Source organism: Martes martes, assembly GCF_963455335.1.
Source record: "Martes martes genome assembly, chromosome: 6".
NCBI classification, from domain to species: Eukaryota; Metazoa; Chordata; class Mammalia; order Carnivora; family Mustelidae; genus Martes; species Martes martes.
Window position 1 is genome coordinate 110,562,279 of NC_137893.1, and position 17,498 is coordinate 110,579,776.

The following is a 17,498-nucleotide window of genomic DNA, read 5'->3' on the forward strand; positions in this document are numbered from 1 at the left end:
AACATCAGAGATGTATTTTCAGCAGCAGGTGGAGTGTAGACAGATAGGGAGTAAATTCAGGGAATTCCAACAACAGTACAAGACAGTAGCACCTGCTGCAAATACTAAAGTTAGGGACTGGAGTTTGGGATTGGAACCTCTTATAAAACTAGTAAGAGCAAAGTGGGCTCTGTTTCTAAGACTTAAAGAACTAAGCACATACTAAAATAAATTCAGAACATTTGCAGGGAGATAGCAATGAGAGAGAAATAAGTTATAAATTATTGTCATTAAATTATCTGCAGGGAGATAGCAACGAGAGAGAAATAAGTTATTGCAAGTGCAGGGTCCAGGCTCAGAGCTTGCCCTCTGAACATTGAGTGCTGTGTTCTGTGTCTCATTAACTTCTCACCCAAGAAAAGAATTGAGCCCAGAACATGGGGCTGAAAAATATCAGGTGTGTCCTCTAAAAAGGCACAATGTAAAAATTATAATAGTACAGTGGTTTCATAGTTTAGTGTGGCATCTTACTTCATTTGAGGATAAAATTAAAGCCATACCCAAAATGAGGAGGCAGAGGAATATGTTCGAAATGAGAAACAAAACAAAACAAAACAAAAAAACGGCTCAAGATGACAGTAAGAGACCTAAATGAAATGGAGATAAGTAATATGCCTGATAAAGAATTTGAAGTAATGGTGATAAAGATACTCACTGGACTTGAGAAAGGAGTGGAAAACCTCAGTTAGACTCTTTACAAAGAGATAGAAAACATAAAAAAGAACCAATCAGAGATGAAGAACTCCATAACCTAAATTAAAAATATACTAGATGGAATAAATTGTAGACAAGAGGAAGCCCAATAAAGGATCAGTGACCTAGAGGACAGAGTAATGGAAAGCAATCAAACTGAACAGGAGAGAGAAAAAATAATAGTAACAAATTAAAACAGGCTTAGGGAACTCAGTAACATCATCAAGCATAATGGTATTCACATCATAGGGACCCCAGAAAGGGAGCAAGAGAAAAGAGGACAGGAAATTTATTTGAATAAATAACAGCTGAAAATTTCCTGAATCTGGGGAAGGAAACACAAATCCAGATCAAGGAGACACAGAGAGCCCCATGCAAAATTAACCCAAAGAGATCAACCCCAAGGCACATAGTAATTAAAATGGCAAAAAGTAGTAATAAGGAGAGAATTTCAAAAAGGAGCAAGAAAAACCAGTTGAATACAAGGGAAACCCCATAATGTTGTCAGCTGATTTTTCAGCAGAAACTTTGCAGGCTAGAAGAGAGTGACATGATATCTATATTCGAAGTGTGGAAAGAAAAAAAACCTGCAGCCAAGAATACACTATCCAGCAAGGCTACCATTCAGAATAGAAGGAGAGATAGAGTTTCCTAAACAAACAAAAGTTAAAGGGATTCGTAACTATAAAACCAGACCTACGAGAAATGTTGAGTAGAAAGGAAAGACCATAAGTAAGAGTAGGGAAAGTAGAAAATGCAAGAGCAGTAAAATCAATTATATCTATGAAAATCAGTCAAGGAATTTACAAAATAAAAGGATGTAAAGTATAACACCATATACCTAAAACGTGAAGGGGAAAGAGTGAAGAATGGGTTCAAACATAAATGACCATCAACTGAATATAGACTGCTATATGCATAATATGTTATATACAAACCTAATAGTAACCACAAATCAAAAACCACTAATAGATCTGAAAAAAATAAAGAGAAAGGAATCCATGTATATCACTAATGAAAGCCAGCAAATTGAGAGAGAATAAAGTGAGAGAAGAAAGGAACAGAGAAGATGTACAAAAACAACCATAAAACAAGTAACAAAATGGCAATAAGTACGTACCTATTAATAATTATTTTGAATGTAGGTGGACTAAATGCTCCAATTGAAAGACATATGATGATGGATTAAAAAAAAACAAAACCAATCTATACGCTCCCTATAAGAAACTCATTTCAAATCTAAAACACGTGCAGATTGAAAGTGGGAAAAACATTTACCATGCAAACAGAACTTAAAAGAAAGATAGCAATATTTATATCAGACAAATTAGACTTTTAAAACAAAGATAATAATAAGAAACAAAGAAGGATACTATATAATCATAATAAGAACAATCAAACGAGATACAATTGTAAATATTTATGCACCCAATATGGGAGATCCCAAATACATAAAGCAGCTTATCACAAACATAAAGGAAGTAATTGGTAGTAATACAATAATAATAAGGAACATGAACACCCCACTTACATCAATGAATAGGTCATGCAACAGAAAATTAACAAGGAAATGCACTTTGAATAACACATTGGACCTCATAAATCTAACAGATATATTGAGAACATTCCTTCCTAAAACAGCAGAATGCATTCTTTTCAAGTGCACATGTAACATTCTCCAAAATAGATCATACATTAGGCCACAAAACAAGTCTCAACAAAATAAAAAAGATCAAAGTCATACTGTGCGTCTTTTCTGATCACAATGCTATGAAACTAGAAATGAACCACAAGAAAAAATGTGGAAAAACACAAATATATGAAAGTTAAATAACATGCTACTGAAAAATGAATGGGTCAACCAAGAAATCAAAAAGGAAATTTAAAAATACATGGAGACAAATGAAAATGAAAACACAACAGTCCGGAATCTTTGCAATGCAGCAAAATGGTTCTAAGAGGGAAGTTTATAGCAGTGCAGGTTTATCTCAAGAAGCAAAAAAAAAAAATCTCAAATAAACAACCTAGCCTTACACCTAAAGGAGCTAGAAAAAGAACAAACAAAACCCAATAGCCACAAAAGGAAGAAAATAATAAATATTAGAGCAGAAATAGATGAAATAGAAACTAAAAACACAATAGAACAGATCAATGAAGCCAGGAGCTGTTTCTTGGAAAAAGATAACAGAATTGATAAACCTCTAGCCAGACTCATTAAAAGAGAGAGAGAGAGAGAGAGAGAGGAGAGAGAGAGAACTCAATTAAACAAAATCAAATGAAAGAGGAAAAATGAAAACTGACACCACAAAAAAACAAATGATTGTTAAGAGAATATTATTAAGCCATAAGTTGGACAACCTGGAAGAAATCAATAAATTCCTAGAAACCTATCACTCCCCAAACTGAAATAGGAATAGAAAATTTGAATAAACCTCCTACCAGTAATGAAATTGAATCAGTAATCAGGAAACTCCCAAAAAACAAAAGTCCAGGTCTACACTGCTTCACAGGTGAATTCTAATAAGCATTTAAATAGTTATTAGTCTGTCTTCTCTAACTATAGGAAAAAACAGAAGAGGAAAGAAATCTTCCTAATTGATTCTATGAGGCCAGCATTACCCTAAAGCCAAAATCAGATAAAGACACTATAAAAAAAGAGATCAAGGTAATGCTACCTCATAGAATGAGTTTGGGAGTTTTCCTTCCATTTCTATTCTCTTTCTATTTTTTTAAACAACTTCAGTAGAATAGGTATTATTTCTTCTTTATATGTTTGGTAGAATTCCCCTGGAAAGCCATCTGGCCCTGGACTCTTGTTTTTGGGAAGGTTTTTGATCAGTGTTTGAATTTTTTTGCTGGTTATTGATCTGTTCAGATTTCTACCTCTTCTTGTTTCAGTCCTGGTAGTTTATAAGTTTCCAGAAATGAACCCGCAACTCTTTGGTCCACTAATCTTTGACAAAACAGGAAAGAATATTCAATGGAAAAAGGACAGTCTCTTCAATAAATGGTGCTGAGAAAATTGGACAGCCACAACCAGAAGAATAAAACTGGACTTCTCTTACACTGTACACAAAGATAAACACAAAATGAATGAAAGACCTAAATGTGAGACAGAAATCTATCAAAATCCTAAAGGAGAACATGGGCAGTAACCTCTTCCACCTCAGCTGCAGCAATTTCTTGGAAGACACATCTCTAAAGGCAAGGGAAACAAAAGCAAAAATGAACTACTAGGACCTCAAGATAAAAAGTTTCTGCATGGCAAAGGAAACAGTCAACAAAATTAAAAGGCAACCTATGGAATGGGAGAAGATATTTGCAAATGACATATCAGATAAAGGGCTAGTATCCCAAATCTATAAAGAACTTATCAAACTCAACACCCAAAGAGCAAATAATCAAATCAAGAAATGGGCAGAAGACATGAACAGACATTTCTGCAAAGAAGACATCCAGATGGCCAAGAAACACATGAAAAAAATGCTCCACATCACTTGCCATCAGGGAAATACACATCAAAACCATAATGAAATACCACCTTATGTGAGCTAGAATGGCTAAGATTAACAAGACAGGGAACAATAAATGTTGTTGAGGATGTGAAGAAAGGGGAACCCTCTTACACTGTTGGTAGGAATGCAAGCTGGTACAGCCACTGTGGAAAACAATATGGAGGTTCCTCAAGAAGTCAAAAATAGAGCTACCCAGAAATTGCACTACTAGGTATTTACCCAAAGATACAGATGTAGTGAAAAGAAGGGGCACGCACATCCCAGGGTTAATAGCAGCAGTGTCCATAATAGCGAAACTGTAGAAGAAACTGAGATGTCCTTCAGCAGGTGAATGGATAAAGATGTGGTTCATATATACAATGGAATGTTACTCAGCCATTAGAAAGGATGAATACCTACCATTTACATCAACATGGATGGAACTGGAGGGTATTATGCTAAGTGAAATAAGTCAATCAGAGAAAGACAATTATCATATGGTTTCACTCATATGTGGAATATAAGGCATAGCACAGAGGATCATGGGGGAAGGGAGGGAAAACTGAATGGGAAGAAATCAGAGAGGGAGCCAAACCATGAAAGACTCTTGACTCCAGGAAACAAATGAGGGTTGCAGAAAGGGAGGGGGGTGGGGGGATGAAGTAACTGGGTGATGGGCATTAAGGAGGGCAGGTGAAGTGATGAGCACTGTGTTATATGCAATTAATGAATCATCGAACACTACATCAAAAACTAATGATATGTTGCCTAATTGAATTTAAATAAAATAAATTTAAAAGAACTATAGACCAATATCTCTGATGAACATAGATAGAAAAATCTTCAAAATCTTTCCCTTAATCCCACAATTCCCACAATCAAGTGGGATTTATTCCTAGCATGCGAAGGTGGTTCAATATTTGCAAATCAATCAATGTGATATATCACATCAATAAGAGAAAGGGTAAAAAACATGATCATTTAATATAAGCAGAAAAAGCATTTGATAAAGTACAACATCCATTCATGATTAAAAACCCTCAACAAAGTAGAATTAGAGGGAACATACCTCAACATAATAAGGCCATGTATGAAAAACCAACCTTGTACATGTAGTTAATGGTGAAAAACAGAGCTTTTCCCTAGTCTCAGGAACAGCACAAAGCAGTCTACTCTCACCACTCTAATCAACACAGTTCTGGAAGTCCTAGCCACAGCAATCAGACAACAAAAAAGAATAAAAGGAATCCAAATTGTCAAGGAAGAAGTAAAACTTTCACTATTTGCAGATGACATGATAGTATATATAGAAAACCCCAAAGACTATACCAAAAATCTACTAGAATTATAAAGGAATTCAGTATGGTCACAGGATACAAAATCAACATATAGAAATCCATTGCACTTCTGTATATTAATAATGAAGTGACCAACAGAGAAATTAAGAAAACAATCCCATTTACAATTGCATCAAAAATAATAAAATGCCTAGGAATCAACTTAACCAAGGAGTTGAAAGACCTGAACTCTGAAAACTATAAAACACTGATGAAAGAAATTGAAGATGAGCCAAACAAATGGAAAGATATTCCATGCTCATGGATTGAGAGAACACATATTTTTAAAACTTCCATACTACCTAAAGCAATCTGCAGATTTAATGGAATCCCTATCAAAATACAACAGCATTCTTCACAGCACTAGGACAAATAATCCTAAAATCTGTATGGAAACACAAAAGTCCCTAAATACCCAAAGCAATCTTGAAAAAGAAGAACAAAACTATAGGTTACCACAATCCCAGATTTCAAGATATACTGAAAAGCGGTAGTAATCAAAACAGTTTGGTACTGGCAGAAAAATAGACACTTAGAAAAATAGAATAGAATAAAAAGCCCGGAAACAAACCCACAATTATATGGTCAATTAATCTTCAACAAAGGGGCAAAAATATGCAGTGGGAAAAAGACATCTTAAACAAATGGTATTGGGAAAACTGGACAGCCACATGCAAAAGAATGAAATTGAACTACTTTCTTAAACCATTCATAAAAATAAACTGAAAATGGATTAGGTCCTAAATGTGAGACCTGAAAGAATAAAAATCCTAAAAGAGAGCACAGGCGGTAATGTCTTCTTCCGTACCAAGATAGGTCTTCTGAGGCAAGTGAAACAGAAGCAAAAATAAACTATTGGGATTTTGTAAAAAACAAAACAAAAAAACACTTCTGTACAGCAAAGGAAACCATCAACAAAACTCAAAGGCAACCTATTGAATGCAAGTAGATATTTGCAAATGATGTATCTGATAAAGGGTTAGTATCCAAAATATATAAAGAACTTACCAAACTCAATACCCAAAAAATAAATAACCCAATTAAAAAATGGGCAGAAGGTGTGAACAGACATTTCTCCAAAGAAGACACACGGATGGCCTACAGACACATGGAAAGAGTCTCAACATCACTCATCATCAAGGAAATGAAATCAAAACCACAATGAGATATCACTTCACAGCTGTCAGAATCACTAAAGAACACAAGAAACCACATGTGTTGGCAAGGATCCCAAGAAAAAGGAAACCTTGTACACTGTGGTGGAAATGCAAACTCATGCAGCCCCTGAGGAAAACAGTATGGAATTTCCTTAAAAATTAGGAAAATTTTCTTTAAAATATTTCCTTAAAATATATATATATATAATATATTCTCTCTATATATGTATATCCTTATATTTTTCCTAAATATATATATATTTATATATTTATTACTCAGCCATAAAAAAGAATGAAATCTTGGCATTCACTACAATATGGTTTGTTCTAGAGAGTATCATGCTAAGTGAAATAAGTCAGTCAGAGGAAGACAAATACCATATGACTTCACACATATGTAAAATTTAAGAAATAAAACAAACGAAGAAGAAAAGAGACAGACTAAGAAACAAACTCTTTTTTTTTTTTTTTTTTTTTTTTTTTTTTAAAGATTTTATTTATTTATTTGACAGACAGAGATCACAAGTAGGCAGAGAGGCAGGCAGAGAGAGGAAGGAAAGCAGACTTCCTGCTGAGCAGAAAGCCCGATGTGGGGCTCGATCCCAGGACCCTGGGATCCTGACCTGAGCTGAAGGCAGTGGCTTAACCCACTGAGCCACCCAGGTGCCCCTAAGAAACAAACTCTTAACTAAAGAGAAGAAACTAAAGGTTACCAGAGGGGAGGTGGGTGTAACTATACTAGATTTAAAATTTTAAAAAATAAATAAATGAAAAAAAAGACAAAAATTAAAAAATTAAAGTGATGTTATCATGCAGCTTATTTATGAGATAGGGTTTGAGTTAAGCAAATAAAATACGTATTTTATTCTGTAAAGATTCTTGGTCCTGCTAAAAATTTAAGTGGACTAATTTTTCATCATCTCTGTGGAAGCTCTATAATCCATAAGTTCTGTTGTAATGTGAAAATGTTTTATTTACTCTGGATGGATGTTATTGAAAAAAAATCCTAATAATTGGGTTTTATTTTATGTATACTACCTAGTTACTTTTGTGAAAAAGAAATAGGTGACAAAAAGATACAAAGGATTTTTTAAGACAAATTCTGTGTAACAAGGGCCAGTATAGACTTATCCCTAAACATTGTCCTTGTTAAGCACAGTGTCAGTGAAGGATTCCAGAGTAACTAATGAATAAGAAAGCATCATTAAACTAGGTTTGTAGTTCCAATGTCATGGTACTTGATTAATTGCTAATCCATCAAAAATTGATCATCTATCTTTAGTTAACTAAAATAACTCCTATACCAGGACACCTGGGTGGCTCAGTCTGTTAAGCATCTGCCTTTGGCTCAGGTCATGATCCCAGGGTCCTGGGAATGTTACTGCATGGTCTTTTATTTGACTATGTAAGACAGTGTATTTAAATTTTATAAACAAAAGTTAATTTCAATACCTTGCAAAAAGTTATAGAAAATAAAAGAGTTTCATTTTATCTCAGAATTTTGCATTGGCTGCAAATGGTAGGCTGCTCATGAATTCAGAAGATGTCCGTATTTCTTAACACTTTCTATGAGCTGAATTGATTCTGTTCATCTCAGTGCACTATAGAGTAATTGTTACAGCCTTCCCCCCTCCCACCTTTCTTGCATTTTTTTGGTGTTGGGTAGAGTTTCAGAACTCACTGAAGATACCCGCTTCTCATTATGGTAGGATTAATTATTGTAATATTAGCAGTTGGATCTTTCTATAGACCATACTTATTGACATCAAAGTAATACATAATGAGGCTCTTTAATACTGGGATACAGAGAAAGAGGTGGAAAGAGGCAGAGAGAGACGTGCAGGCAGTGGGAAGAGAGAGTAGAGAGAAGAGGTTGCTCCTGACCTACATAATATGTGACATCATTGTATAATTAATTATTAATTAAATTATTAAGTTTGCAACCACAAAGTAACTTAAAATAGCTGATTTATACATCTATCATATTTTTATTTATTTATTTATTTTTATTTATTTGACAGATCACAAGTAGGCAAAGAGGCAGTCAGAGAGAGAGAGAGAGAGAGGAGGAAGCAGGCTCCCTGCTGAGCAGAGAGCCCGATGCGGGGCTCGATCCCAGGACCCTGGGATCATGACCTGAGCCGAAGGCAGAGGCTTTAACCCGCTGAGCCACCCAGGCGCCCCTATACATCTATCATATTGACATCTTTTCAGTAGTCTATAATAATTATTTTTCACATGGTTGCTTGATCTTGCATTTAAAGGCATGATTGCACTTTTTTTGAACTACGTTTTATTTCATGTCCAATGCCAAAAAATATAAATTTGCTAAGCAGATAGAAGGAACTGATTATTTTTGTAAAAAGATTGTGAGTATTGCTCAGGGTTATCCCAATGTAGTATAACATCCATAGATATTAGATAGAATCCATGAAATATAGATGAAAACTAAGTACTTTTTTTTTTCCTTATTGAGAAGTAAGCATCTGTTTCAGTGTCTCAAATAAGAGCTCTGGAACTACTGGGAAAGCCTTTTCCATCGTGTGTTCATACCTTTGACTTTACTTTTTCTCCACAATTTCTTACTTTGAAATATTTCTCATTTTGTGGGCATACTTTCTTGTAATGCATAACAATGTCTCTCTTAAAGTAAGTACTTCTTTTTTGTATGAAATCGTAGCAAAGATTTGCAATTGTTTTCATTACCTGATTTCCTTTATCTAGAGATCTATCTCAATAATTGAATCCATGTCTCTTTCTCAAATGGTCCATAAAATCATGAATCCTAAATTAAATAAAAGCATTAAAAATATCTACCAGTAACTTATTTGTATAGCTCCTTTTATCTTTCCTATTAAATTACCACAATTCTTAAGTGCCTAATTGTGACTTTCAAGAAAACTAATGATGTGTCTTATTACTATTTTTTTAATAGATTGAGCTTCACCAGTTTAAAATCTACTGTAACTCAAACTTCATAGCACAAGAAACATGTTGCGAAATATCAGACACCAAGGTAAGTTAGTTTTCTTGGCTTGGGAAGAATATAGAATGCCAGTTGCCTGGTCCATAGAGTGCAAATATAAGGCAGCATTGAGTATCTTCTGTTGAAGCCAGGTGAGTAATTTGTTCCAAGTAAGAGACAACTCTTAGTGCTCTCACATAGTTTTTTACAGTTTGAATCCCAGTGTTTTGTCTTGAACTTTGGGAAAGATATGTCCTCATTTTGGACTCACCATAAATAAGAGAGAATTTATGACTTTTTCCATAAACTATGTTCTGACAGTAGCATCATCATTTTCCAGTTGCAGAGATTTTTAAATCTGTGATCATACCCTTATTCTGGATGTCATATATCCAGATATCCTATCCATTCTGGATACCTTTCTTTTGTGATAGATATTTTTTTAAGACTTCATTTGTTTGAGACAGACAGAGAGAGAGAGAGAGAGAGAGAGAGAGAGAGAGAGCATGTGAGCATATGCAGAGGGGAGGGGCAGAAGGGAGGGGCTGAGCAGGGACCCTAATGCAGGGCTTGATCCCAGGACTCTGAGAGATCATTACCTGAGCAGAAGTCAGATGTTTAACCGACAGAGCCACCCAGGCACCCTGTGATAGAGTTTTTGTCTTCATTTTCCCTGTTATTCACCTGGTCTACCTTTATCTCGTGCCTGGATTGTTGCGTTATCACATCAACTGCCTTCCCTTTCTCTAGACCTTTTTCTTTCCAGTGTAACTAGAATAAGTCTCTGAATCATTGCTTTGTATATGCATTTATTTTCTCTCATTAAACATTAATTATTCAAAAACATTGATCTTCTAGACATTGTGCTGAAGAACAAGGCATTAACAGATGTGAATAAGACATATTCCCTGCCCTCTGTTTATCTCTTTTTCAAACCTTTGGTCATTCCCTGTTGGCAACAAAGCATAAACTCGGTTACTTAGCCTCTCATTCTTAAAATTCCCAACCTAACTGTACAACGTTACTTTCTTATACCAGTCTTCCATTTAAAAAAAAGAAAAAGAAGAATTCAGTGCTTTTTCTATCTTTCATTATAATGGTCATGTGTGCTATCTTACATTATTAGACATAGTTGTGCTTGTTTTTAATTTATTTAACTTCATTTTAAACTCACTGAGGGGAGTTATATTTTCTTTTTTTATTCCTAGTGCTTTGTAGAAGATAGTCAAAATATTGTTTCTTGACTTGTTGACTTATCAACTATTGAAGGAGGTAGATGGGGCAAAAATGTATTTAAAAGGGACTAATTCAATAAAGTCTTACGGAAAGAACATATGAAAAGTAAAAGAAAAAGGTGAAGATGTTTCTCTTTGTATCTTAGATTTCCTAGAAGTTCTATACTTATTGTCCAAAATTACATGAAAATTTTATTGATAGTTTAGTAATTCAAAAATATTTTTAACTTCTGTCACTCACTGTGAGTAGTAGAATAATAATGTGACTTATTCAAAGCACAGCTAAGTTTTTCAAAATTACTCATTTTTCTTATGTAACTTGGTTTTATAAAGCGTATCTCCAACCCAGTTTATGGCTCTCATTCCAAGAAAAATGAAAGCCAGCCAAATATCTTTCTATAAATATCTAAAAAGAAAATTTATAATGTCAATCTACAGACAAAATACCTAGACTTCCTGGAGCCACATATTTAAATTTTGAAGATGTTAATTCTCCAAAAGTTTACTTTTAAATTAATTATTCCTATAGGATGTAAGAGCCCTTAAAATAATAATTTTTCCTGGTTGAAAAGTAACATAATGTTTTGACATATCTAAATACTGTATTTTTGACCAGTAGTTTTTACTCTGTATTATCACATAGTAGAGATTTTTCAATTCAAATTATGAGAAAATTGTTTAAGGAAGTATAAGTGATAGATTTGATGGAGTCGTTTGACTGTTAAAAGCAATTACATAACTTCAGAAAGTATGGAAGAAAATTAATCACATCTCAAAAATATTATTTAGGAGTTAAAGTGTGGAAAATAAGGTAGGAATTCATCTTTGACTATAGGAAAAAATAATAAAAGCCTGCTTATTTTCCTGCTAATAATTATTTGAAGGGACATCACCATTTTTTAAGGAGTAGCAAAAAATAGAAACATGCTGCATTTTACAAGTGGGAGTGTATAGTTTGGAAAAGAAATAACTATATGAAAGCCATTTAAATGCATCTGTTGTAATTCTGACAACTTTTTTTTTCTGAAAAATGTATTGAATTCAGAAAATTTTAATGTGCTTGCTTAAAATTTTAATTTTATCCTGGAATTTTAAATTAGACTTTTTTTGGTTATTGATATGTTACAGCATGGTCAAGGGTGAAATTTATTCAAGGTCATCTTTAAATATAGTTCTTTTCTTCTACTGATTAGATTTTGTTTCTGTAAAGTTTCATGACCACAGACATAGACAGAAGGAGAAAATCAGCAACATTTGTTGAAAATAAATGAGAAATGTGACTAAAATTTGTAGGGCCAATTAACTAAATATGCATCAAATCAAAACCAGAGGTTTTATGAAGGGAAGAGTCCTTACTTGTACATTTTTATGTTCCCTTCAGGCACTTTTTGGAGAGTGTGGAAAGTTTTATAGTGAATCCTGAGACATACTTTTAAAGTCATTTAAACTCCCAATTTAATATAGTAAAGTAGTTATCCAGACCAAAATTATGAACTCATATTGGGTCTTGGTCACCTAAATGGTAACCGGTAGAGCAGGAAGTTGCTGGAAAATCATACCAAATCATACGAGATACATGGACTCTTCTGGTGTTAATTGTGTTTCATTCTAATACGACTTTTAAACTTGTGGACTTGGTAACTTATTAAGATAACAGAATAGCTAATTATTAAATCTGGAGAGAATGAATCTGATAGACCTAGGGGTGGACACAGGAAACTAGTCCCAGTGTTTCTGGGTGTCATTTTTCTTACAGTTTTTGTTGTTTTCAGAAATATTAGAGTGTTACCCATTTTTTTCAAGAGAATTTTTTTTATTTTAAAAATTACGTATGTTGGGGCGCCTGGGTGGCTCAGTCAGTTAAGTGTCTGCCTTCAGCTCAGGTCATGATCCCAGTGTCCTGGGATCAAGCCCCACATGGGGCTCCCTGCTCAGTGGGGAGCCTACTTCTCCCTCTTCCTCTGGTGCTCCCCCTGCTTGTGCGGTCTCTCTCTCTCTCTGTCAAATAAATAAATAAAATCTTTTTAAAAAATTGTGTATGTTTATTATAGAAAACTTGGAAAATACAGCCAAATTCAAAGAAGGAAGTAATTATCAACCATAGTCTCACCACAATAAATAACCCCTGATAATCTTTTAGTTTTGTATCCTGACAATACTTTTCCGAGCATATCTGATTTGTAGCATACAAAGTAATGTGTGAATCCTTCCCCCTAAATTGCAAATTCAGAGTTAGAAAATTAAAAGTTTATAAAATTACAAATTCACAGTTACAGACCATGGTGAGGAGCCTGGTAAATGATGTGGAGAGGAGGGGATGCATTTATTTATCCTCCCTGTCTGGATTTATTTTTGAGAGAAAAAAAGTTCGTTGCTTTATAACTAAGTTTCACTTCATGTTATCCCACGTGTTCTGAACCCACTGCATATGTATAAAATTCATCACTTGTCTGTTACAATGGAGACGTTTTTAATAACTTTAAAGGACAATGGACTTTAAAGACCAAGACTAGTGTATACTTTAATTAAATATATACCATCGTGGAGTATAAAAAGGATTTATTTTCTACTTTTACATGCCTTTACAATCATCTATTGGGAGTAAACGAGTTCTAAAAGTTCATGTTGCTTGCTTTTGTTAAAAATTTTGTTCCACAAACACGTACACAGATGTAATATGTATAACTATTTTATTATAACAAGGCAGTTACTGTGAATGTTTGGGATTACTGTACTCATCATAAAGTCATTTATAATAGCTTTAGAATTCCTCAACAAACCAACATTTTAGTGTATTTCTAGCGTGTTGTCAGTGTAATAAAACACATCGGAGGCCTAGTGAAAGAGCAAAGGCATTCTAAATGTTCACATACCCGTGTCCAGTCATCCCTAGTTTGGTGGGAGCCTGTATTTGGGAGGTTAGAATGTTTGGAATTGACCCTAATCATTTTTCTGGATTTTAGTGTCCAGAGCAGGATGGCTATGGAAGTACTGCATCCTCATTGTTACCCGCTCACGCCAGTAGAATGTCTGCCTATCTGCCAGCAGCACAGGAACTTCAAGACCGGTGCCAGTGCATTCCAAACAAGGTTTGCTAGTTTCAGTCTATGCCCACGGAAAAGCCACTACACAGAGTGAGCCAAGCCCCTTGGAAGTGGCCCCGGTGCACAGAATGTGTCTTGACCTTTAGTGCTAGTTGAATCAAATACATAAGCCACTCTGTCACTGGGTGTGGGTTAAGAGAAGGGAATTGGGAATAGGATTTCCTGTTTTTTTTTTTTTTTTTCCTGGATAGATCTGGAGCCATCAGACTTTCTTTCCAGGCTGTGAATTAGAATGGATAGAAAGGTAAAGGGGGGAGGGGGGACCCACCTGTACAGCAGACAAATAACGAGTACTTAACATGTGTCGGGAATAGGCTTCCATTCTGGGAATTCACAGTTGAAGAAAACAGGCCTGCTCTTTAACACATACACAAAGGTACTCTATATAGTATTTCTTTGTTGGTTACTGTTACTGTAGGAAATAGGAAGAGAATATTACTTTAAGAATTTGCTTCATTTGTACCAGTATGGTGCCCTGGTGAGGAAGAGTGGTCCTGTGGACCTTCATAAACTTCTTTTATGAATGTTAACAGCTGTCATGAGGCAGTGCTACAAGGAGGCCAAGTGATTTCTTGATGGTTTTCCTCTATGCCCATAGGAAAGAGGAAAAGAAAAAAGGAAAGAGGAAAAGGAAAGGAAAGAGGAAAAGAAAAAAATAGCCTTGGTTCCTAGAGCAGAATGTTCCCTAGTACTCCGCCTTACTACATGCCCTTAGAGACTTAACACATTCAGCTACCACTTCACTCCTGGATGGAAGAGTAGATGTAGGGGTGAGGTAAAAGTTTAGAGGAACCTTATATTTCTTCTGGCAACCAAAATTGTATGTAAACTCCATGAGAAAAGCAAGTACAAGCTGGAGGGGCCAGAGAGGAGCATCACCTGTTCCAGTTGGTGGAAAGTCTTGTAGAGGAGATGATGTCAAATGGCATTTGGAAGAGACAGAGTACTGAGCCTCCTGAGCAGGGAAGGGCATTCTAGCAGAGGAACCAACATGAGCTCAGAGGAGAGTAAGGCTTTATCCTACTATTGTCACCTTCATATTTGTAAGCTTGTAGTCTTTAGCTCAATGTGATAGAATGTTTGATGACACAGAATTCATTTTTGCTCAGGGAGAAGCAGGATTGCCAGGAACTCCAGGCTCACCTGGTCAGAAAGGAGATAAAGGAGAACCGGTAAGATACCTCAAAACACTGTAAGGATGAAAGTGGATTTGTCCAAAAGTGACTTTAAAATGCATGTATCTCCTATCTTGATGTCCCATACAAATGCACATTTCTGTTAAAGTCTGTTAAGGACTATATTTAAATGCTGATTGCTGAAATAAGGAAGACTACATCAGCATTCAGATTTGCTTTTGAGTTCCTATTGGAACTAAAATTTGAAAAGCTGTGGAAACCCAAATCTTTGTATCTATAAACTGTAAGCAAAATTGTGAAGCAAGAAAGTTTATTTTTTAGTTGGGCCCTAGCCTACTCTAGCATTCTGTTCTCCAAATACTTGAACTCTAATTTCTTTTGTGTGCTGGTGGATCCCCACTAAAGATTCTTTTTTAGCTTTTTATTTATCTATTTATTTTTTTAATAAAATTTTACCCCCTTCACCCATTTCTCCAACCTCCACTCCCTAATTCTAGCAACCACCAATCTGTTCTCTGTATCTGAGTTTGGTCTCCTCTCCTCTCCTCTCCTCTCCTTTCCTCTCCTCTCCTCTCTCCTCCTCTCCCCTCCCCTCCTCTTCTCTTCCTCCCTCCCTCCCTCTCTCTCTCTTTTTCTTTTCTCCACATATAAGAGAGATCATCTAGTATTGGTCTTTCACTGTCTGGCTTATTTCACATACTATTAATGCCTTTGAGGTCCATCCATGTTGTCATAAATGGCAAGATTTTATTGTCTTTCATGGCTGAATAATATTCCAGTGTGTGTATATGTGTGTGTGCTTGTATGTGTATCACATCTTCCTTATCCATTCATTCATTGATGGACACTTAAATTGTTTCCATATCTTGGCTACTGTAGATATTGCTGCAATGAATATGGAGATGCATTTATCTTTTCAAGTTAATGTTTTTATTTTCTTCACATAAATGCACAACAGTGGAATTGCTGGATATTCTATTTTTAATTTTTTGGAGAATATCCATACTGTTCTCCATAATGGCTATACAGTTTCTTTGTGGAAAGTTTCTCTTTCTGCACACCCTCATGAACACATGGTATTGCTTGTATTTTTAATAACAGCCATTCTAATGGATGTGAGGTGATATTTCATTATGGTTTTGATTTGTTATTTCCTTGATGATTAATGATGCTGAGCACCTTTTCATGTACCAGTTAGTCATCTATATGTCTTCTTTGAAAAATGTCTATTCAGGTCTTCTGCCCATTTTTTAATTGGATTTTCAATTTTTTTGTGGTTGAATTGCCTAAGTTCTTTATATATTTGGATATTAGTCCTTTGTCAGATATGTGAATTACATATTTTTTTCCGTTCAAAACATTGTCTTTTCATTTTTTGATGGTTTCCTTTGCTGTGCAGAAGCTTTTTAGTATGGTATAGTTCCACTTATTTATTTTTCCTTTTGGTGTCAGATTTAAAAGTTATCACCAAGACCTATGTCAAGGAGCCTAGTACGTAGAAAATGTATTTTTCTAGGAGTTTTACAGTTTCAGATCTTATATTCAGATCTTTAATATATTTTGAATTAATTGTGTAACATAGTGTAAGATAGTGGTCAAATTTTATTTTTTTGCCTGTGACTGTCCAGTTTTCTCAACACCATTTGTTGGAGAGAGTGTCATTTCCTCATTTTATATTGTTGGCTCCTTTGTCATAAATTAATTGACCACTTATGCATGGGTTTATTATTGTTTCTCTATTCTGTTCCATTATCTATGTGTCTATTTTGTTGCCAATATTCTACTGTTTTAATTACTATAGCTTTGTGATATGGTTTGAAATCAGGGAGCATGATGCCTCCAGCTTTGTTCTTCTTTCTCAAGATTGCTTTGGCTACTGGGTTGGTTTTTTGTTTGTTTGTTTGTTTGTTTTAGAATGATTTCTTCTATTTCTTTGAAAAATGCCATTTTGATAGGGATTGCATTGTATCTATAGATTCTTTTGGGTAGTATGGATATTTGAACAATATTGATTCTTCTAATCCATGAGCATAGAATATCTTTCTATTTGTGTCTTCAATTTCTTTTATTAATGTCTTATAGTTTTCAGTATACGTGTCTGTCACCTCCTTGGTTAAATTTATTCCTAAAAATTCTACTCTTTTTGATACAAATATAATTAAGATTTTTTTCTTTTTCTGATAGTTCACTATTAGTACATAGAAACACAACAGATTTTTGTGTCTTGGTTTTGTACTCTGCAACCTTACTGAGTTTGTTAATTAGTTCTACCAGTTTTTTGATGAATTCTTCATGGTTTTCTCTATATAAAATCATATCATCTGCAAATAATGACAGT

General features: G+C 34.8%; 1 protein-coding gene across 1 annotated transcript in view; it reads left to right on the plus strand.

The window, feature by feature from the left end:
- Positions 1-17,498, plus strand: part of COL19A1 (collagen type XIX alpha 1 chain) — a gene marked incomplete at both ends in the record, with an annotated part of 315,931 nt that overhangs the window by 46,486 nt on the left and 251,947 nt on the right. Inside the window, 3 exons of the mRNA XM_080806683.1 lie at positions 9,656-9,736; positions 13,884-14,009; positions 15,134-15,196. Coding sequence (XP_080662809.1) covers positions 9,656-9,736; positions 13,884-14,009; positions 15,134-15,196 — 270 coding nt within the window. The remainder of the gene's footprint in view (positions 1-9,655; positions 9,737-13,883; positions 14,010-15,133; positions 15,197-17,498) is intronic.